Consider the following 23,759-nt stretch of genomic DNA (forward strand, 5'->3'; position numbering starts at 1 on the left):
ACAGTATGGTGAGAGATCGTCGCGTAAGATCACGTGAGTCACAAGATTATTTTATTTACGGTGGGACCTGGAAAGCTGACAGTGGGGCACAAGCCCCATGCAACTACGCCACTGCCTAATAACCGTTCACATTTAGAAACACAGTTTCAACAAACCATAATAACATACGTATATACATTTTCTGCCCAGCAGAAGTCTATGTTATAGACACATTAGCGTATAGGAGCCTCCAATTACACAACAATTGTGACGTCATGAAGGTGTTACTGTGTAACATTGTTATAATAGCATGAGCAAAGTGTCAGGTCAACATCAACTAAATTCCATCGAGGAACCTAAAAACCTAACTCGCTGATTTTTATTTAAACCCACTGATACATCGTTGGGCGGATACTGTAGCTAGAAACGACACATTGTGATCAAGGTATGGTAATGTGTTGTATTGTTTCGTGTCTAGTGCTACTACGCATAGCCTCCACCAGGAAGTAAGAGGCAAATAATATAATACAATTCTGGCCGACATGCTTCAGCTCAATACCTTATAGTGGCACTCTGGCGTGGATTCGATACACATTGTCCTTTTCATTGCTTCGTTCTGCTACATTGTGCATCTGGAGAACACGATCCATCCTTCATCGTTCCAACCGAAGGGGTAGCCAGCGCCCAAGCAAAAACTCGGGTTTTACTCTTTTCACCACCTTTCATAACCCTTACGTAATATTAAGCTTAAAAGCATCCAGACTTCCTACTGTAGTTGTTGCTCTCTCTCTTCGACTTTGGGGCATGCATCTAGTAGTTGCCGCGAGTAGTCGACTTTAGGGGAAGCGTCCAGTAGTTGCCACGAGTTGTAGACTTTAGGGGAAGCGTCTAGTAGTGTTAGCGTTAGGGTTAGGGTTAGAGTTCAGCTTTGGTTTCTTCTTCACCTTTAGGGTTAGGTTCTTCTTACTATATACAGCTTATTTCGTTAGTCACATTTATAAGATACAAAAGAAGGGAATCAAGCGAGCTAGCAGCGGTAGCATAATCGGTAGAACACTGGACCATCACACTGGGATCCTGGGTTTGATCCCCCTTCAATATTGCACTTTTTTTTTCGCCTTTTTGGTTCACCGTTTTTTTGTCTAAGTTCTGTAGGGTTATGAAATAGGGTGAAAAGAGTGATACCCGCAAAAACTCAACACGGTGTACGAGAGTCCCAATATTTAAGTATTTCGAAACGTATTTCTGTATTATTTCAATAAATATTTCATGTATTTATAATTGGATTTCTCAGATAGTGTACGAGAGATTCAAGACGTTAGCTACCCCTCGGTTCCAACAATGCTTCCCCGAAGATGGGCCATATTGCTTGCCCTGGGGACTTTAAGTTGTTCTCCTTGCAATTGTCCAGCACAGTTGCTCCTTGGTGCTGGGGGTAGTAGGCAAGGGCAGTACATCTAGCCCAGAAAAAAATACAATTTTGCACAACCGATCGATAGGATGACTATAGCTAGATTAGCTACAAACTAAAGTACACTATCAATCATTAGGAACTATGATGTTAGAGCAGCTGCGATTCCCTACTTATCTGAGCAGAGTTGCCCAGAGTAACATTTCTGGTGCTGAACAATAGATCTGAGTCACACCACTGAAAATAGGTAAGCATTTTGCACATACGCGCAGGTCTTTGCTTCACTGTTTGCCAAGCCTGGTGCAGAAATTGACAATTGTATCACCCCTTTAAACCAATCTGAGGATTTATTGCAATGGTTATTATCAATTTTACCACAGTGGAAGGCATACGCAAAAGGCAAAGCCTCTACAAGGTGTCAGCCAACAAAGAACACTACAAAAAAGAATGCACACAATATTACAAAACAACACTTACTATATATAATAGCTACAAACTAGCAGAAGGTCAAAAAAAAGTCAATTAACTAACACACGAAATGGTACAATGAATTCCAGAAAGATTTTGGGTTTGGATCATTGCAATATGAGGATGCGTAGCTATAATGGTACAGAATTACACAGGAAGATTGTATTAACAAAGAATGAATATCGACAAGATTTGATGGTTGACTGCGGTGGACTTATTGACAAAGATGACTTCAGAACCCAGAAGTTTTATGGGCACCACTACCAGTCACACTCTAAACAGTGTTAGCTATATACACAGAATGTACAAAACTGATTCAAGCACATGTTATATAAAAAGCCTAGTACAGCACTGATAAGTGCATTTTCAGTTCTCCAGAACTTTGTACAGAATGGTTGGTGACTACATGTCACACTAACTCACACAGTGACTTCAGTAATATTTATTGAATTCACACAGTGGTCTCATCTGCAGACACAGCATCGCACAGTGACAGTCAGTAATACCATTTGGGAAGCACGTGACATCACTTTAGGGATTAAATTGTGAATTGTCATTGGTCTCATCTGACAACACAGTCACACAATATAGAATTACATGTGAATTTTCAGTGATTTTGCCATATGACATTGAAACAATTATGCATTCAGTAAAAGTACTGAATTCACACAGTTGTCTCATCTGTGGACACAGCATTGCACAGTAACACAGGTATTACACAGTGAGTTCTCAGTGGCATCATTTGAGAGAAATACAGTTTATGACACAACATCGCATTAGGGATGACCTGGTAGGTTGTCAAGGGTCTCATCTTAAGACAGTGACACAACATCACTATGATTGCATGTGAATTGTGAGTGGTTTCACCATAAAGACAGTGACACAATGTCACTTAAGCATCGCAAGGTGAATTGTCATTGGTCTCATCTTACCCATCGTGACCCAATGCCACTTTACACAGTGAATTAGCAACGCTCACAATTTATCACATAGCAACACAATATCACTCTAGTTTACATAGTGAATTATCAGTGGTCATATCTTATGACTCAGTATCTTACACAGTGCATGTGACACAATATCATTTTTAGGATTTTATGGTAAAATAACAATAGTCTCATCAAGGCTTACGAAACATCATCACACAGTAACACAATATCACTTGGAATGGCATGTGTTCAGTGATATTCTTTGATGACATACAAAGACACAGTGCTATCACTTTTTTTATTACACAGACTACCAATGGTTTCTTCTGATTTCACAGCATCACACTGTGGATTACATAGAGGATTGTCAGTAGTATCCCTAACACCACAGCATCACCAAACTCGACATTGTTTTCATGAGATGTTAAGGCCTGTGGGAAATATTCTCCAAATTTTCATCATTATTCTATGCTAAATTTCTCCTACTATTTCATTAATATGCTCATTTTTATTCTTTTCGTGCTTCTGATTTTATCATTATTCCCCAATGAATTACAGTTAGTTGGTATGTATATTCACCAAAACATAGCAAAACTATCTAACATGTACATGCAAAAAAAGTCTAGCAAAACACTGCATACTAATTTCTTATGTAACTGTCAATAACTGTATTATTATACACACATAATTTAGTTTTCTTTCTTAAGGCTTTATAGCACAAGTGCTGAAGGTCTGTAGGACACCTGGTTCTATAGCCTGCTCTTCATTAACAAAACAAACAAACACATTAACTTCATTAAGGATGCTTGAAAAGTTGAAGAAGGAAGAAAATCATCCATAACTGGACCTGGGCAGGCTCAAACCTGCAGCCATCCAATTTAGGTGAAGTTCAATGGCTATTATACTGCAACTTTAATAAGGACACTTCTATGTAGTCTTGTAATGAACTTTGCTGCTAGGAATTGAAAGAAGACTTCAACAGTGAAAAGACTCACTCAGACACTACATGCTGTTAATGGATACAATGTATTGTTTTCTGTTACTTAGTTTGTCTGGTGTTAGTTGAATGTGCTGATTATTCATGTATCATTCTCATTTATTCGTAATATTCCCAAATTATGCTAGAATAATTCCAGCATAGCTTCTTCAATCAAAATTCCCAAAATTATTCTAGCATAATTCCCACAGGCCTAGCTTACTCTTTCTATTAACCATCTTGCTAATTCTTCATTATACAACACTTTGCTTAGTCCCTTGAGTAACTTACACAGAACCCTGTCTTTTAATACCCTGGCAGCTCATCCAACAAATATGCCATACTTAAGCACTGCCTTGTTTACTCCCATTTCACATGCACCAACAGTTCTAAACCTTTGCTATCCTTTCTTGAGCTGGTTAGATTGTTAATAATCCACTACCTTTTCATCACTGTCTGTCATGCTAAAACTGTAAAACATCAAAAATGTTTGATTAATGATGTGGCCAAGATTAAAATAACTGCAGTTGACACTAAGTGCTGGTAGATTTAAGATCACTTACACTAATACCGTGAGAGCTGTAGAATGATTTGCAATAGTGTGAGAGCCTCCTGCACTTTCCATTTTTTACTTAACCATGCCCACCAGTAGAGTTTATGATTTTGCAATTGCTAAAGCACAGAAATGGTAATACTTTGCATGTGTAGAACTGCCCTTCAAGTTGACATCAAGGATATTTTTGCTGGCACACTGCATTATTAGTTCCTACAAGGAAAAAAGAATCAATGAAGCAATGACAAGCACCCTCCTGACCATCCCCACATGTTAGTGTAGGTGGTCCACAACAAATACCATCCTAAAATTGCATTCTCTACCTTATATGGGTCCTTAAAGTAGCAGTATTTTTGCATTAGCATGCTTCTTTGTGCACTCATGTAAGGAAGGGAAAGGAGTGCTCTTCAATTTTTAGGATGGTGGTTATGGTGGGCCACCTAGACTAATATAGCTATGAATGGTCAGAACGTTTCTTCTCGTGTTTCACTTTTCATGTACCTCCTTCATGTAGGAGCTAACAATACCAATGATGTATCTGTAATATCAACTTAATAGTACACTTCTATACTTGTTTACCAGTATATGTGCTTAGCACTAGTGTATTTCATGAAAAGCAAGATCTACTGGTTAAATAAAGGTTGTTGATATTAGCCATCAAAAACTCAGAACATAATGAAAAGCCATAAGAAAATGAAAATCAGGTGGCAAAACCGGGGCTCAAACCAAGTTTATATATATATCGTACAGTATGATACAGGGGAGGAGAACAGTACTCAAAAGTGGGGGGGCAAGTCATGTGGGTTGGCTGTAAGTTACAAAGTGTTTTAAATTCATTAACTGTATCTTAGTGTGCTTTGCACTCCGGCAAGCAAGGCGCACCAATACTAAGTGGTCTGGAGACATGCCCCCACAGGAAAATCTTGAGATTTGGATGTTTTGAGATTGAATCTGAGAGCATTTTCAGTGGAACATGTGTACTTGAATAGGATACTGCTATGCAATGACTATCATTGAGACACTGTACAATTAGATACATCAGTAAACGAAGGCATTTCAGATAGACTCATCATGTTGATTATATACATAGATATAAAGGTTGTAGTGAAGACATATTGAATTAATTGCATATAGCAGGGCTAACTTATAATGATTCCGCTGAATGTTCTATTAGAGTAGTTAGGTGACTACTCTACTAGAGTATATCGATCTCGTGCACTCCCAATACTGATTTATGCAGTGTTCCATGCTTGCATAACCTTTAGCACAAATCCCAGTGAATAAAGGCAAAGTAAGTTGGCTAATGACTAAAGTAGTTGCTTTACTTTGGCAACTGGACATTGGAAAAAGTGAGGGGGCACTGCTAGTTAGGTGACTGCTCTACTAGAGTATATCAATCTCGTGCACTCCCAATACTGATTTATGCAGTGTTCCATGCTTGCATAACCTTTAGCACAAATCCCAGTAAATAAAGGCAAAGTAAGTTGGCTAATGACTAAAGTAGTTGCTTTAATTTGGCAACTGGACATTGGAAAAAGTGAGGGGGCACTGCTAGTTAGGTGACTGCTCTACTAGAGTATATCAATCTCGTGCACTCCCAATACTGATTTATGCAGTGTTCCATGCTTGCATAACCTTTAGCACAAATCCCAGTAAATAAAGGCAAAGTAAGTTGGCTAATGACTAAAGTAGTTGCTTTACTTTGGCAACTGGGCATTGGAAAAAGTGAGGGGGCACTGCCCCTCCACTTGTACTCCTTTGTGGTCCCTACTATACAGTTACCAAGGGGTAGCCAGTGCCCACGCAAAAACCTACATGGTGTACGAGAGTCCCAATATTTAAGTATTTCAAAAATATTTCTGTATTTATAATATATTTGGTAATACAATATTATTCTATTTCGATTTTTACAGTGACGTTTTTACCTCAAGTTTTTGCAAAGGACACCTGAGAGAGTAGCTGGGAACTTCAGATTAGACACAGGTGTACTTTTTCACTGTCAATTTGAAACGTTGTATAGAACGGCGACCGTAATTGAACTCATGAACGGACGAAAACAAGAATAACCTATTTTGTACGTGAATCAATATTTGAGATTTCTAAATATTTAATGGATTTCTAATTGGATTTCTCAGATAGTGTACGAGAGTCCCAAGACGTTGGCTATCCCTTGACAGTTACTATCGTACCAGGGGCGGAGAAATGAGCCCCCCCACTTTTGCCTTCGGACATGCATAACTTAATAACGGCTAAGGCTACGGGCTTGATTTTTTCACTGTTTGACGTCGCTTTTACCCGACTCGTTCCTTTTGGCATACCCCAGTATGTACAATGCATTCTTCATGGACTTACCAGTATCTTCCTTTGTGTCTCATTCATCTTTGCTGACAGTTAAAAGTGTCGATTTAGCGGTAGCATGTGATGGCTTCCCCTCGTAACGGAAATAGTCTGTAGTGGCTATTTTGATTGCAGAGGTGCTTTTCAAACAGTTCTTGATTATTTATTATTATTTAATTTTGCTGTGAAAATTTCACAAACAGAAGAATATACACAGATATAATATAATAAATAATGTTAGCTATTGATTGCAAAATAATAGTTACGTAGCAGAGATTTGAATATGTCAGTGTTTTCCGCTTCAAAGATGTAGCGAGGTAGTACGTTCCATTGCCTTGATGTTGATGGTATAAAGGAGTATTTGTAGGTGTCAGTGTTACAAAATGGTTTGATGAGTCTGAACATATGGCATGATCTGGTCTGCAGCTGGTACTGTGATGTCTGTAGATGAAACTCAGGTATGTATTCAGGTGGTAAATAGACATTTTGTTTAAGACTGTTGTATAGCATAGTTAAGGAGAGCTGCTCTCTTCGAGACTCTAGTGATTCCCACTTAAGTTCATTAACCATCTGTGTTACACTAGCATGATAGTATATACCTTGACATATCATGCAGCACGCCTCTGAACTTTTTCTAAAGTGATCTTGTCAGTTGTTAAATGAGGGTTCCAGACTGTAGTTGCATATTCAAGTTTAGGGCGTACTAGGCTAAGGTAGGCTCTCTCTCTAAGGTGAATAGATGATGTCCTCAAGTTACGCTTTAGCAGACGAAGCATCTGATTTGCTTTGGAGGTGATAGATTGGATATGTAGGTGCCACTTCAAATCACTCTGAATAATGATACCTAAATATTTGTAATGTTCAACAGGTGAGAGGAGATGATTGTGTAGTCTGTAGGGAGTAATGATTTTATTTCTTCTAGGATGTAAAACAGTCATGGTAAAGCACTTTGATACATTTAGTCTCATCAGCCATCTCTGCTGCCATTCTTGTAACGCACATATATGTGACTGGATTTTGGAAAAACGATCCAAATCGCACATTAGAAGTTCCGAGATAAACGGTTTTAAAGAATTAAAGCCAGCATAACTCTCCAAGGATAGCAAGCACGCGTATGAAATTTACACAAAAGATGCATCAATCTGTTACCTTTCAAGCCACATCCAGTACTTGTAGCTGCTTGTACAGTTTCCCGCCAAATAAGATAGAAAATCTGAGCAGTTGGACGAGCGAAGTAGTATCACGAGTGCTCACAAAGGGGTGGAGGTTGGGGGGTGGCGGGGAGGGCAAAAGTTAGACCTCAAAATGGAGGCAGACCACGATTGGAGTCCAGACACGAGATTACAGGGCTGTGCTGGCTCCTTAGTGGCTGATATGTAGCAAAATCAACAGAGAACACGTCTGGCCAACATTATAAGGCTGTCCACCAGTAAACCACTGACTCTTGCCAAGCCACGTCCTTCACAAGGCCTGAAACCGCCATTTGAGCACTCCACACCACCCAGAAAAGACGTGTGTAAAAACCAGCCTCGTGTAGTTTGAGTAGTGCTGTGGGTCAAAACTTGTAGTACGATAGTGTAGCTATCCACTGGTGGTGTTAGTTTGATTTTGCCTGATGTGCGATTTGGATCGGTTCTGTAAAATCTGGTCACATATCTTCTTGTGACCCCTGATTCGTACTGCTGTGTAACAGGTTGAACATAGTAGACAACGAAGCGTAATGGATACTTCACTTTTCAGATGATAATTACTGTAACTGGAGCGCGCGGCACTATTCAGATGCGGTATGCGTGGGTTCACCAGTCATAATAATTATTTACAAAAAAAACCAAGTACACAGAAAAATTTGGAATTTTCAACTACAGCAGGGACCATAGGGTCCATAGCACATTGATAAAAAGTACTGAAACAAGTTGGAGTATAGTGCACGATATTAAATCACAGTAAAACAATAAGAAGTGTGATATCCCTACTGTGCTCAAGATGCCATAATGGAAATGCACAGTAAGGATATAGTACTTCTTATTGTTTTACTGTGATTTAATATCGTGCACTATATACTCCAACTTGTTTCAGTACTTTTTATCAATGTGCTATCTACTGTAGTTGAAAATTCAAAATTTTTCTGTGTACTTGTATATAATACTATATATCTAGCCCATACCCTAACCTAACAATTTCCTATTCCTAATTGTGCATCCTCCTATCCCTTGGAGTGCTGTTCCTAATTGCAGCGATGCTTTTACTACTCCTAGCAGTGTTTTTTTCTAATCCTAGGAACAACGTTCCTAATCTTACAACTTGGCTACAAGTATGTTTTTTAAGCATGGGAAAAAATTCCTTACAAGTGACATTCTAAATCAATATGTGCACCGTGATGTGTAACCTGCTAACTACACACTTTGAAATAAAACAGAAGACATCCAATAATAATAATAATAAATTATAAGGTTAAAGATATATCAGAACCATTTCTGGTCATTGATAGTTAATGAACATAGGTATGTTATTATATTTTATACAAGCAAAAGGAAAATTAAGAATTTAAAGTTGGATTTGGTATGAAAGAAAAAAGCTGTGAAACAAGGAAATAGTTAAAAAGTGGTGAAGCAAGGATAATTGCCTATACCTGCAGATATACTAGTGGATGATAAATCCTTAAACTTCAACATGACTGAATTAAGGATTAAAAATTAATTTATACTGGTACGTGTATATCTGCAGGTGTAGGTAACCTTCCTTGTTTCACCACTTTTTAGCTACTTCCTTGTTTCACTACTATTTATTTGATATGTAATCCAACTTAAGATTCCTTCTACCTTTTTAATATAACCGTGACAAATGAACCAGCACATACCACAAGAATGGTGCTAGGAATGCCATTAAAGTAATTTGCCGTCAGAACACATGCCCTAACAGTCAATTATGTAACACAAAGGGAGATTGGCAATATACTTTGTTTTCAGCTATGCTTCAACCGCTACACAATGTTACAAAAGAAGAACAGTACAAGAAGTGTCTCTGCAATCAATCCAATCTCTATGGAAAATACGGGCAATAAGCCAACACAGCAACATGGAAGCCACATTGTGCCATCACCAATCAACATGGGATTGACTAAATCTTGGAGATCTGATTCCTTTAGTGACATTAACTTAAAACTTGAAAGAAAAATGTAAAAACAAAAAAGAAATTAAAGATATCTCTGCTCTCGGTCCCATCACTTTTCCGAAATATGTCAAGAGTCCTAGCCACTGTACCACCACTGTTAGCTGCCAAAACCCCTCAACTTAAATACAAGATATTAAATATGGTGATCTAGCATATATTAAAATATGGTTGAACACAAACCCACACCCTAATTGGACTTACTCTCAGATTAACTGTCTTAACCTGAACTCATCAAACCTAAACTCTAACTTTGATCTATTAGAATCATGAAATTGGTTCCTGTCGTCAAATATGCCAGCTTAATGAAAAGGAATAGCTAATAGGCTGTAGTGCTGTGCCAGCATAATGCTAGCATATCATGTGGGTATTTACAAAGTATAGGAGTGAAATAATTATATCAATGAATTGTACATAACTCCTTAGATCAATACTCTCTAGTAGAACAGTAATTTTGTAGTGAAATACTGTATTAGAGTAGGCTGCCTTTAGGGTGATAATGGTTTGAAAGTTGATTTGACTTTTGTTTTAGGTAAGTTTGCAACAAATGATAGTAATACATATGCATATTTTCTGAATTATATAAATTGATTATGACCTTACAAGGTTTAGTATATGTGACCGGGCCTGCGAAAGCAGGGCATGTGGGCACAAGCTATACCCTGTCACTCTACAGGTTATTGGAACAGAATATCTGCATTATGGAACTTGCATCATACAGCCAATTAAATGCTTACCAACAGCTGAAAATTGCACTGTAATAGCATAATGGTAAAAAAAGTTATGAGTGATAAAAGTTTGAAAAAGTAGGCAAAAATCATGTGCCCACATGCCCTATTTTTGCAGGCCCAGTCACATATATATTTCGATCAAAAGAAGTATGACTCCTCCACATAAGGGAGGAGGGTGGCAGAATTTGCCCCAAATGCCCCATTCTGGATCTGTCATTGGTTGGAGAAGTCAATCATTAATTCATGATCCAGCACTACTGTACTATAATTATATGATTAACTTTGAAAAAAAATGTTGTTGTTCACTGGTAGTAAAACTCGGTGTTCATAAGCGGATATGTAGTTCTGTTCCAACATTTCATTTATTGGACAAAACATACTGTTAGATGCAGTACTCATGTTATTAATCCTGCATTACTGAAAATCACTGCTTAGTGTAATTTTCATTGTGGTACGATAACCTAAGCCATGAAGTGAGTGGTAGCTGTTAAACTATCATTAATGCCCATTGATAGCTAGTTAAATGAAGTTTATTAGATGCTTAATACTGCATTTACACTTGCTCATTTCATGCAGTTTGGTTTTTATATTCAATATGTAAATAAAGCTTGAATGGATAAAGAAGTCTTATATTGAATGGAAAAGTTCTGTACTTCAAAGCAGTATAGCACACTAGGTCACACCACCACTTACAGGAAATGATCATAATAATGTGGAGCAGACTGGAGCTGGTATAAATATAAGCTGTTAAATAAAGGAAGAGAGAGTATCCAACGTCCATATACTGCTTCAAACATAAACACATCAAGTAGAGAAGCCATGCTGTCAAGAAGTGAAATACTGTTTGGAATGCCCAGACATGATTTAAAGTCAAGCTAGCAAGACGTTTATATTACTTCATTTGGCACTTACTTTGACAGCACTACAGGATGGCTTCTCTACTTGACATGCTCATTTTTGATGTGGTATCTGGCAGTTAGATACTCTCTCCTCCATTGTTTACTCTTGCTATTAGTTAATTAAAACCCTTTCATCGCTACAACTAGTAGTTTCATCTTTATATTTTTTTTAAATGAAGTGGATATTTAGCAGGTAACTGGTCGCAGTGCAAAGTTTATTTAGCCGGTCATTTGTTGTATAGACAGTATGATTCGTCCCTATAGGTATGGGTATACATAAGAGACATGGCTGTAGGATTAATTCCTAGGAATAGGAAAAGTACTCAAAGGATTAGGGTATAGCTTTTTATTGTAACATTAAAATAGTTCAAAAACAAGAGATGTAGCCAGCAAACACCGGTGGTGCAGAAATACAGCGTATATAGTATTGCAAACCTTGAGGTCTGTGGTTCGAACCCCGGTTATGGAACACTTTTTTCTTCACTTGTTATACTTTTTGTATAACAATCTTTTACCTTCTTTACAATGAGTTTTTAAGGTTGCTTCTGAATGCAATGCATTGGGTTGGTTAACTACCCTACCCATTGCTAAGCATGGATTTACCATGTCTAAGGGTGAGTTTAGTGATGCTCTTTGTCTGGGTTTTGGTTGGCAGGTTCCTAACCTACCTCAGACTTGTGCATATGATAAATCTTTTACTGTACAACATGCATTCAGCTGCCCTTGTGGTGGTATTCCATCAATCCGCCACAATTAATTACATAATTAACAGCTGAACGTCTTAGTGAGATGTACAATGATGTTGGCATTGAGCCTGTTCTCCAGCCCTTGGATAGTGAGCCTCTTCAGTATGCCACTGCTAATTGGGAGGATGGTTAGCAACTTGCTGTAGTAGCCTGGGACTTTTGGGTTCTGAATAGGCAGCATACATTTTTTGACATTAAGGTGTTTAACCCATTTGCAAGTTCCTGTTCGCAATCTCCTTTGTCCTGGTGCTATGTAACTAATGAGCAAGAATAGGGACATGCTTATGATGAGAGGGTTGAGAAAGCTTGTTTCTCTCCTCTGATTTTTTCTGCTTGTGGAGGCATGAGACTGACTGCTACTACAGTGTATAAGAAACTAGCTTCCATGTTGACTGACAAGTGGGAAATGAACTATTGTCGCTGTCTGTAGTGGTTGAGATGTAGACTTTGCTTCTCTCTATTAAGGTCAGCCATAATGCGTTGTATGCTGTGGCAAATAGTGAATGTTGCTAAGAATTTGCAATGATACCACAGTATTTACTACCTTTTTTTACCTTTTCTGATGATTTTAACACAGATTGACCTTAAAATAAAACAAACACGTGCTAATAATTATATCATTAAACTGTCTTTTAGTTTCAAAAGCAGTGCAGTTTTAACTGTAAATATCCAAAAGTGGCCACATGGCAAACAGCTATACAGGATGTGATACAGTGTGGAAGTCTTCATTGAGGTAACAAATACACTGCCTAATGTGACTTTGATCACCAATGATTTCTGAATCATCTGTACAACTGTTATAGTATTTTTGGTCACATGACCACTTTTTACATGTATTTGTGGGTTAAACATATGTGACTGGGCCTGCAAAGATGGGGCATGTGGGCACATGAAAATTGCCTAGTTTTTAAAACTTTGATGCATCATAACATTGTATTCCGTTATTGTTTGGCCATGAAAGTTTCAGCACTTCTTAACAATTTAGTTGGCTTTAAATAAAAATTACAGAATAAAAGTATTCTATCTCAACATTGATATACAAGATGTTATGTGGTGAGGTGTAGTTTGTGCCCACATGCCCTATATTTGCAGGCCAGGTCACATATGCTGATACCCAATGCTACAAGCAACCGAATGATAAACTACCACTTGTTAGGATTATCAAAAACATCGATCTGTGTGAAAATTTCCAGAAACAACAAAAGGAAGCATGACCATTGCTTTGGCTATCTAGATAAAGAAATATAAATGGAAATTTAAAAATGCGTTAACATGTAGGATTCAATCACATTAATTTTAATGATTAGTTTAACTGTTTGTATACCTGTGGAATAGTCAAGTGTTTTAACAATAAGTACTGTAACAACAGTGTTGGTAATAATTAAAGTGATTGTGACTACTGAGTTACTGTTTGTGTATGTTGTATCTTAAGTGTTTGAAAGTTATTGTGAGTACATACATAATTGATTCAACCAAAATTATGCATTGACCATATGCATAGATAACATCAATGGACATTTCTGAAGTGAGGATCAAAGCAAGCGGTGAGCTAATATGACAATGTGTAACAAATAATTATGTTTGTAAGACTTACATAGGAGAATAAGAAAATTAAAGTGTTAATTTTAACTTTAATATTTTAGGTAGTGACCTACCAGTATTGAGAGACTTAGTTATTCACGTAATACCTTTGACTACCAGCAAGTGGTATGAATTGGGACTGCAGTTACTGGACCCAGATCGTGCACATGTGCTGGACACTATTGAATCTGACACAAAGAATGAAGCCAGCACATGTTGTAGAAAAATGTTTCAGTCATGGCTGAATTCTGATAAAGAAGCCTGTTGGAATAAAGTGATAAAAGCTCTTTTGCTTCTTGGACTCAACATTGCAGCTGGTAAAATTAAAGAAAAATTATTACAAGGTGAGAACAGACATTTAATACACATTACCAAAAATACTTAATTCAAATTTAGCTGTTATACATCCTTGTGCACAATGTCCATAATTTTTGTGTGGCTGTAATTGTCACCTATAACTTAATCAAACCACTGTTTAGAATGCAACCAAAAAAGTATTTTAATCAGTCTTTATGTCGCATGTATATTATGTTAGGATTTAAACCTGTCAGCATCACTGACTTGTGTGATCCACTGACCATGCAGGATAGTAATCTGGGTGTGACACACATAAATTAGAAGTTAGAAATGTGTGTTGAAACTTTCATTTTGTGCAGCCAGATCTTTTCACTACATCTTACTTAATGATTGGAGATTATAGCTATAATGAAAATATCTAAGACTGGTATAATGAGAAGAAAAGGATCTAGCTATGCAAGACTAAAATTAATTTCAAGCATTATTAATTGGTTCTGCATTAGAACTTTGATAAACAGTTGGTAAAGTGTGGAACTCCTTACAATTCGACATAGTCTCAGCACCTACAACATCCTCTTCAAACAAAAACTTGATTATGTTGTGGGATGTTAAAGGACATGGATATGAACAAAGGCCTGGATCCTTAACTTTTATTTTTGAATGACCATGTGTGTACATTAAGATAAATATGCTAATTACAATGGGCAAAATTCTGAACACTGCAGCATTTGTAAAACTAAAAGAAACTATGTTGGCTACAAGGGCGTAGTAATAAAATTTAAAGTGAGGATAAGAAGAGTGGTGACTGGTTGATACAATTTACACAACAAATAAAACTTGCTTAGACAGTATGTGCTTTCTAGTGGGGGTTTGGATGCATGCCCACACAAAAAGGTTTTGAAAATTAATCTTCTGAGATTGAATTTTATAGCAATTTTATTTTTGACTAAATTTGTTGAAATTTCATCTGAATGCTTGTTGGAGGTATTAGACTATCTGACTGCACTATTACATTGTATAGATCTTTACAACTTAAGGTGCTAAGCCACCTCTAAAAGGGGGACTCTAGCCCCCTGTTGCTACACCTTTGTGTTGGAACCTATTACAGAACCGTTTTATGAAGGCAATTTAATGTGTGTGCACAGACGTGAAGGTCCCATGCTATATAGATAAAGCAATCACATGCATTAATTATTATTTTATGGGACCATTTTGTCATAATAAAATGTCTGGTCCTTTGTTAGTTGGAAGTATGATGTAATTTTGAGTTGGTAGTCAGAGAGATCCTTGTTGCTAAGATAATTTCTATTGTCGATAAAATTCACATACATAGACATGTACTATTACCACAATTTTTGCTGCATTATTTTTCTGAAAAACAGTCACCTTGATTCAATGTTGGGTCTCCTTCATCCTGAAGGCTGAACAAACAAAAGTCACCAAGTATTAATCTGAAATTTGAAGAAATGTAGCAGGTGCAGAATTGATGTGTTTAATCATTGGCATTGTGATTTTTTTGGGTAATTATTATCTAATCCAAAACAGCCAAGCTGGTCAAAACTTTCATGAATCCCACTTGATAGCATCTCTGCCCATATCCTACACTGCATGGGCGTAAACTTGTCTACAACTAAACCTGTCTATTTATCCATTGCAGCTACTGTATTTCTTGACTACCACCTTTGGTTTCATAACTAAATCACTCAAGCTTTTGCTGACCTCACCCTTATATGTGACCGGATTTCATATAACAAGGCTTCCACACACACAAAATCAAACTTACGATTTTACCAGAAATGGATTGCTGGCCTAATACACTATCATATTTCACACTGTACTTCCTTCAGCACTGGCAAGTCTGGTTTCTGTAGCAGCTTTCTTCCGACCCTGTCAAAGCCACGAGTGTGAGATTGGCACCATTAAATGGCCATGGCTTTGTGATAATGGTGTGTAGTGAGCTGGGACTTCACAGAGAGCTCGCCAATAGTGTTCTCAGTCAATTTGGAGTAATTTGAGGGCCATGGAGGGCCATGGAGAGCCCAAACTTGGCCTCTGGACTCAAATCGTCTTCTTACTCCATTTTATACCTGTATATTAAGACCACCGTCCACCCCCACCCTCCCACCCTTAGTACTGCCATCTGTGATATTATTACCTGCTCGAAAAAAGCTGCTCAAAACAGGGCAAATTTTGGGTATCAGAAATGTATACACCCACTCAGTGATAGCTAGTGAACAGATGAACAATTGGTGCAAATTTTGTTTGCACAGCTGTAGGCACTGGGAAGTTATTACACAATGATTCCTTAAAATCGCCATATCTCCTAACAAAGCTTTGTGCGTCGAAGCCTTGTTTTGTCAAATTCAGTCACATATGTACAAGTTGAGCTGGATGCTAAAAATCAGCTAAAAATTAAAAGTAGATTTTTCTCAAGAGAGTAAACATTTCAGCCAACCAGATGATTAACAGAGACAGCAAAGGTGTCAACAACAAACATGTACAATTTGGCTCCATTACAAGTTTGGGAAAGGACTGTAATGGACACTGCACTTTTATGGCTTCCTGTAGGACATGTATGCTGAAAATTTTGATTGGTCATAAATATAAACTAAACCAAGACAGCCAACCTGCAAAAAAAGAGTGCGGCCCCCAAAAAGGCCATGGTGAAAAAGATGTGAAATCCAAGGTGGTAGCCAAGAAATGGCTGTGATGGTAGGTTAATGGGGAAAAATTTATTCACAACAATTCAGGTGAATTTGCGTTACCTCCTCCACTATGATTTGGCACCAATTTCACCTGAATTGTTGTAATTAAAATTTCTGCCAATTAAAATTTTTGCCAACAACCTACCATCACAGCCATTTCTTGGCCACCACCTTGGATTTCACATCTTTTTTCATCCTGACCTTTTTGGGGGCCGCACTTTTTTTCCCAGCTTGGCTGTTTTGGTTTAGATATCACTTCTTTTTGTATTGCAAGCCACAAAGCCGGCCATTAACTGGCTTTGGTGCTTCCTTCTAACTTGTTTTTTTTTTCTTTTCAGCAGGAATTGTGGAACAAAAGAAGAAATGTTGTGTACAGTTTTTGTCTGATTAAAAATATTTGAATATTTAACAATAAAAAATAATCATACTGTAGGTAATAAGGTGACTTCTTAATTATACATAACTGAGCTGTAGCTGAAACTCCCATTGTTTGTAGCTGAACTCTTTTCTAGGTGACTTGTTTCTAGCTGAACTCTCTACATGGTGATTTGCTTCCAACACATATTTTTACTGGGTGATTTGTTTGTAGCTGATCCTGGTAACTTGTATCTAGCTGATATCTCTACAAGGTAACTTGTTTGTAGCTGACCTCTCTACAAGGTGATTTGTTTGTAGCTGAACTCTCTACATGATGGTTTCTTTGTAGCTGAACCCTCTACAAGGTAACTTCTTCTAGCTGATCTCTCAACAGGGTGACTTGTTTGTAGCTGAACTTTCAACCTGATGGATTCTTTGTAACTGAATTCTCTACAAGGTAACTTCTTCTAGCTGATCTTTCTACAGGGCGATTTATTTGTAGCTGAATTCTCTACAGGGTGGTTTGTTTGTAGCTGAACTCTCTACAAGGTGACTTCTTATAGCTGAACTATCTACACAGTGATCTTTTCGTAGCTGAACTCTCTATAGGGTGATTGATTTGTTTGTAGCTGAACTCTCTACAGGATGGTTTCTTTTTAGCTGATCTACAGGGTGACTTGTCTGCAGCTGAACTTTGTACACGGTGGTTTTTTGTAGCTGAACTCTCTACAAGGTGACTTCTTCTAGCCGATCTCTCTACATGGCGATTTGTTTGTAGCTGAATTCCCTACAGTGTGATCTGTTTGCAGCTGAACTCTCTACATGATGATTTCTTCGTAGCCAAACTCTGATGTGGTTGTAGCTGAGCTCCTCACAGGGTGATTTGTTTGTAGCTGAACTCTCTACAGAATGGTTTCTTTGTAGCTGAACTCTATGCAAGGTGATTTCTTCTAGCTGATCTCTCTACAATGTAACTTCTTGTAGCTGATCTCTCTACTGGGTGACTTGTGTCTAGTTGTACACTCTACAAGGTGATTTGTTTGTAGCTGAATACTCTACATGGTGATCTTTTGTAGCCAAACTCTCAGCAGTGTGATTTTTTTGTTACTGAACTTATACAGGATGGTTTCTTTGTAGCTGATGTCGCTACAGGTGACTTGTCTCTAGCTCATCTCTCTACAGGATGGTTTCTTTGTAGCTGAACTCTCTACAGGGTGATTTTTTCCTAACTGAACTCTCTCTAGGATGATCACTTCACAGCTGAACCCTCTATTGGGTCGCTTCTTCTATCTGATTTCTCTACAGTGTGATTTGTTGGTAGTTGAACTCTGATTCTACAAGGTGACGTTTTTTAGCTGAGCTCTCTCTTATTTCTAGCTGATCTCTCTACAGAGTAAGTAAAGCTGAAGTCTTTACATGGTGGATTTTGGTTGTTAAACTCTCTGCATGAAGACTTGTTTGTAGCAGAATTTCTATAGAGTGAATTGTTTGTAGCTGAACTCTCTACAGGGTGCATTACTTGTTTATAGCTGAACTCTCTTCAGTGTGACTTGTAATATTCTGAATCACTACAGCAATATATTTATAGCTGAACTCTCTATAGGGTGACTTGCTTCTTGCTGAACTGTCTATAAGATTAACTGTTTGCAGCTGAACTCCCTACAGAACAAATGAATTGACTTCTATAATAGAGTAAATAAATTAGCTGAATGCTCTATTAGGGTGACTATTCTATTAGAGTATCTCGATCTCGCATTTGCTACACGGAGTTGGCTTTCGAATCATAACTCAGTGGTTTGTAATCCGATTCTTCTGTACTACTGCAAGGACTTTCTATGAAGATCATTCCAGCTATACACCGATTTTCAGCTCATTGCTCTAAGCGGTTTGCCTAGAATTAGCGATTTCCAACCAACCAATTTTTGACACATATTTTTGCTACTTAAATTACACAACTTCTGTAAATGTTCCACAAGGTGCCGTTCCAGTTAGTGGTAGTGAGTGCTTCGTACTTCGTAATGCACTTTACTGGATTAAAATCCATGCGGTGTTTATTGAAATATGTCAAATCAAAGTTTGAGAAATAAAAATCCCCATAGGAATCCCATACAAATAATTTCGTACGTAATTCTAATTGTAAGAATACGGCACCGATGATAGTCAAAGTTTCCGAGTGTTTCCGCGTAAATCTATGGCAGATGAGGACGAACAAAGTGTTCCTGGGCAAACCGTATATGCTGATTTCGATTTTTCCGTGTTTTTTGATTGGAGGACAATTGACGTTGGATTACGACGAAAATGTGGCCCTTTTTAAGGTAAATCGCCATCTAACACTGTTCAGAATTCAGCATTACAATCACCCTGGGCTTCAAGGCATCCCTCTGCATCAATGCAAGTATAGTTTGAAGGTGAGCAGTTTGTTGTCTTGCGCGGAATTGCAGTATAAGGTTCTAACCTTTTCAAAAGTGGAGACTGGTTTGTAACACCAACCTTACATGGCTTCACCCTTACCTAATGTTTATATTCTGGTGTATTTACTGCTGTTTTGATCCATTTTATAGCAGCTTCAGTGATTTTAATTTTGGTCAGAAACTATTTATAATTTCTCTTTGTAGTATAGTGATGTCATTGTGTTATATAATAATTATTATCCTTAGTGCTTACAATGTGACAAATAAAGCTGAACAGTGTCCAGTGTCCAAACAAATCTATTTTATTAATAATATTGGTCTTACATTTTGTTATCTGATTGTCATGTTTCCGAAGTATTTGTTAATTGTGACTTGTGATGCCATTACTTACTATGTTATATAATATTACTGATTTTTCTAGTTAGTTATCCTTGAAAATGCATTAGGTACCGGTGTATACTTAGTATTACATAATACACATGGTTTTATTTGTGAATCACTTGCTTTATCCATGTAATATTCTGAGTGGTCGGTCTACAAAGAAGTGGTCACTCTTGAGAGGTTTTACCTAGCTCATATGCTGTTCTCCATAAAATAGTTATGTGGTAAAAATTTCATGTCATTATTAGTTTCCTATCTAGATTTATGATACTTTGAATATTGTGTTGGTGCCATGCAATATATGTAAAAAGCATTGAAAGTACTGTACACAAAAATCATTACACTGTCAACTTCTTTTGCTTATATCTTTTTATAAGAACCACCAATTGGGGTGAGGTTTGCACTAAAATGACCCTGAAAAATAGCACAATATTGGTCATACCAATGAATGCATGGAATGTTAATTATTTAATTTAGTTGGAAATCTCTACTAGTATGCGTAAAACCTAATTCTTTTTTATTCATAAAAATCGATCGCGTAATTGTGACACAGGATGGGTTTTGTGTCATATCTCCGTGGTGCTTACCTTGATTCCTTTCAAACCACCGCAAGGCACTCCTACGATGGTTACTCCATCTACATAGCAATTTTCAAGTTATTCCATGAAGCGGTTTACCCTGTAGGCGTGACAACGAATCGATCTTGTTTTACGCGAATAATCGGTAATAACTCCCGAACCATTCAACAAATTTGCACCAAATTTGATGCTAGGATTCAACTTTGGACTCCCTTTCTGTGTACTAATTTCAAGGCAATCAGAGTGCGCGTTTGCGTTTTATAGCAATTTTTACTAGTGTGCGAAAACACGAAGAAGAGGAAAAAAAACGAAGGAAAAAAATTGAAACTTTGGCAGCTCGTATCTCTGAAATGGTTAGAGCGATTTCCTTCAAATTTGGTATGTTAACTCCTCAGGCTGGCGGGCAACTTTGTGGAAAATTTAGTTTCAATCGGACAAGGGATCACCGAGATACAAAATTGTGAAAATGACCCTTTATTTCTTCCTGTCAATATACCCACGATGTGGCGCGCCGGCTTCTTGGGCCGCACGACACACTATCGTGTGTCTTTATAATAGTTATACGGGCACAATGTGGAGTCTATGAAATTATAAACCTGAAGGCCCGGGCTGTAGCGCACGAGCGAAGCGAGGGCGCTACTAAGGGCCTGAGGGTTTATAAATTTCATAGACTCCACATTGTGCCCGTATAACTGCTTTAGACTCTATTTCACATTACACTCAGATTACTTACCTCATCCATGGCTGTTTCTGCTGTAGGCTCGGCTAAAGCGGCTGGTTTTCTTACGATAATAATAGCGCCATAGCAACTATGCATCCTCACGTGACTAAATAATTGCGCTCGTTAAATCACTGCACGTGAACAACGCATAGCGATTGGACAAACCCGATTTTGAGCATATGTTATATTGTGCTTGAAGGCGTGGAGTATATTAGAAAACAAGGTAGAGTATATGAGATTTATTACCCACCCAAAACAGCCTAAATAGAGTCTAAATGTCAGATATTTGAACAAAACGAGTTTGAATTTTTTTTGCTGGTCAAGTAGTACTACAAGTGTGCCGTATTTCAAGATCGTATGTAATTGCATCCATGAATTATTTAATGTTTTTGAGGATCCAGCTCAATGTGTACATAGCTACTATAGTTGTTTATCATGAATTATATTATTGTTATGAATCTTCATTAGCATTCTTATTAGAGTAGTTTTGACTGCTCTAGTGGAAAACATTGGAGTACTCTGTTAGAGTACAAGCCTAGCCACAATGATAAAATTTCAGTAGGGGGTTGGGATACCCAAGAGTCTCTCTACCCTCTGAACCCTTTTTTGCCACCTTCAAAAATATTAATTTGTTGGCTTCTAGTTCTCAGAAGGTTAAGACAAGACCATTGTGGAAGTTGTTAGCACTTGTGTTTTTTTATTTACTTTTGTAAGTTAATTTATTAGTTAAACTGAACAAGCTGCCAACTTGTTATGATGCTCAACTGAAATGATGCCGAAGTGCAGCACTATGTTTATCAATTAATAAATTAACACTGACTAGTGACATGAGGGAATGCCATTGTACACTTATTGAGTTTCGCTTTTATCAGTAGTAATAAATTTTTTGATCTGTGTTATGTTTAGATACTGTAGCTAACTCAACATAAGTTCATACATGTGACCAGATCTGCAAAATAGGGAATGTTGGCACATTGAATTTTTTGCCTACTTCAAACTTCCATGCTTCATAACTTTTTATTTTGCTGTGCTATGATCATGCAATTTTCATCACTTATTACACATTTGTTGGCTTTATAATGATAATGCAAGCTACAAAAAGCAGATATTCTATTCCAGTACTGAGATATAACTCATCATGTAATCAGCTGCAGTTTGTGCCCACATGCCCTATTTTCACAAGCCCGATACATGTGTGTGTATTGTTTTTATATTACCTTCTATGTACACTGTTAGATGATGAGCATCCAGAAATAGAGAATCTGGAGTCAAAGAATGCAGGAAAACATCATGGCACTGTAAATAATTGGCAAATGAGTGAACGTATGACTTCAGGTATGCGCTTGTACAGAAAATATGTGCATTGTAGTATGAAACTACGTAGGTAATACTACGTATATCCACCTGTGTATTAACTGTTTGTATATTGTATTATACATGTAAATGCTTATTAAGCTTTTCCTTGTTTTAGACCATCCATCAGCAAATATCAACAGGTTCAATGGTGATGCAATTGGGGCATTTGCATATGTGCTGTATAAACTCACAGAATTATTATGCATTGATTTTGGAAATCTTAAACAAAAGTTTGAATCTATCTGCCAAAAGGTCCCTCATGAGTTTGCAAGTAAACTGAAAGCTGCTAAAAGCTCAAGCGAATTTGCTAAAGTTCTGAACCTCCAAGCATACTGCAACTGGTTGAACGTACGTATTTTAAAGAGAATTGTAATTTTTTCTGAAAATCCTACTGCAACACAGTTGATGGATGCTTATGAAAAGTATTTATACCACAAAAAGGTTTTAGATGTTGTTCCATGTTTTAAATCAGATTATTTTTATGATCCCAATCATTTCTCTTCTGTAAAAGTCTACATCAACAATAACTTTCAATCACTCATTGTTAAAGATGTCATCAAACATTGTGAAAACTTGGAGAGTGAAATTAAGATTCCTATTCAAAGTCTTTCTGTGACAGGTGTCACTTGTAACTGTGTAATAATCTCTTGTGCCAGTCCATTGTATTGCTTGCAACACATGTACGAGATGGCAAAGAAAGTTCGTTTCAAGTTCCGTAAATATCACATTCAGTACCTCCAGATTGGATTTTTCCCTAAAGTTTTCACAACTAATGTATCTGTGAACAAAAAAAATTTATCAGACTTCACATCTAATTCGATGAATTGTAAGTTCATGTACAGTACATATATGCATTCATGAATGTACACATATGTATCACAGTATCTTGCTAGTAAATTGGATATAAGTATGTTGGATTGGACAACAGCATGCAAAGAATGCTTAATGTTCACAGCAGGATCAGAATGCATGCCTTAGTTATTGAGATGAGTACGAGGCCACATACCATACTTGTGCCAACTACTAATATAATTATATTTCTACCACTGTGATATAACTGATTTCTATCCAAGTTAATCACTTTTGGGTACTGAACTTTATATACTGGATTTTGGAAAAACATTCCTAATTGCATGGTACAAGTTTCGAGATAAAAGGTTTTAAAGAATTCAAGT

General features: G+C 37.3%; 1 protein-coding gene across 1 annotated transcript in view; it reads left to right on the forward strand.

The window, feature by feature from the left end:
* The first annotated feature begins 286 nt into the window (after positions 1-286).
* LOC136248097 (uncharacterized) overlaps positions 287-23,759 on the forward strand; it is a 128,744-nt gene continuing 105,271 nt past the window's right edge. Inside the window, exons 1-5 of the mRNA XM_066039911.1 lie at positions 287-424; positions 13,699-13,741; positions 13,841-14,122; positions 22,465-22,563; positions 22,700-23,410. Of these exons, the coding sequence (XP_065895983.1) occupies positions 13,708-13,741; positions 13,841-14,122; positions 22,465-22,563; positions 22,700-23,410 (1,126 nt within the window). The 5' untranslated portion in view covers positions 287-424; positions 13,699-13,707. The remainder of the gene's footprint in view (positions 425-13,698; positions 13,742-13,840; positions 14,123-22,464; positions 22,564-22,699; positions 23,411-23,759) is intronic.

Source organism: Dysidea avara, chromosome 2, assembly GCF_963678975.1.
Source record: "Dysidea avara chromosome 2, odDysAvar1.4, whole genome shotgun sequence".
Classification (NCBI taxonomy): domain Eukaryota; kingdom Metazoa; phylum Porifera; class Demospongiae; order Dictyoceratida; family Dysideidae; genus Dysidea; species Dysidea avara.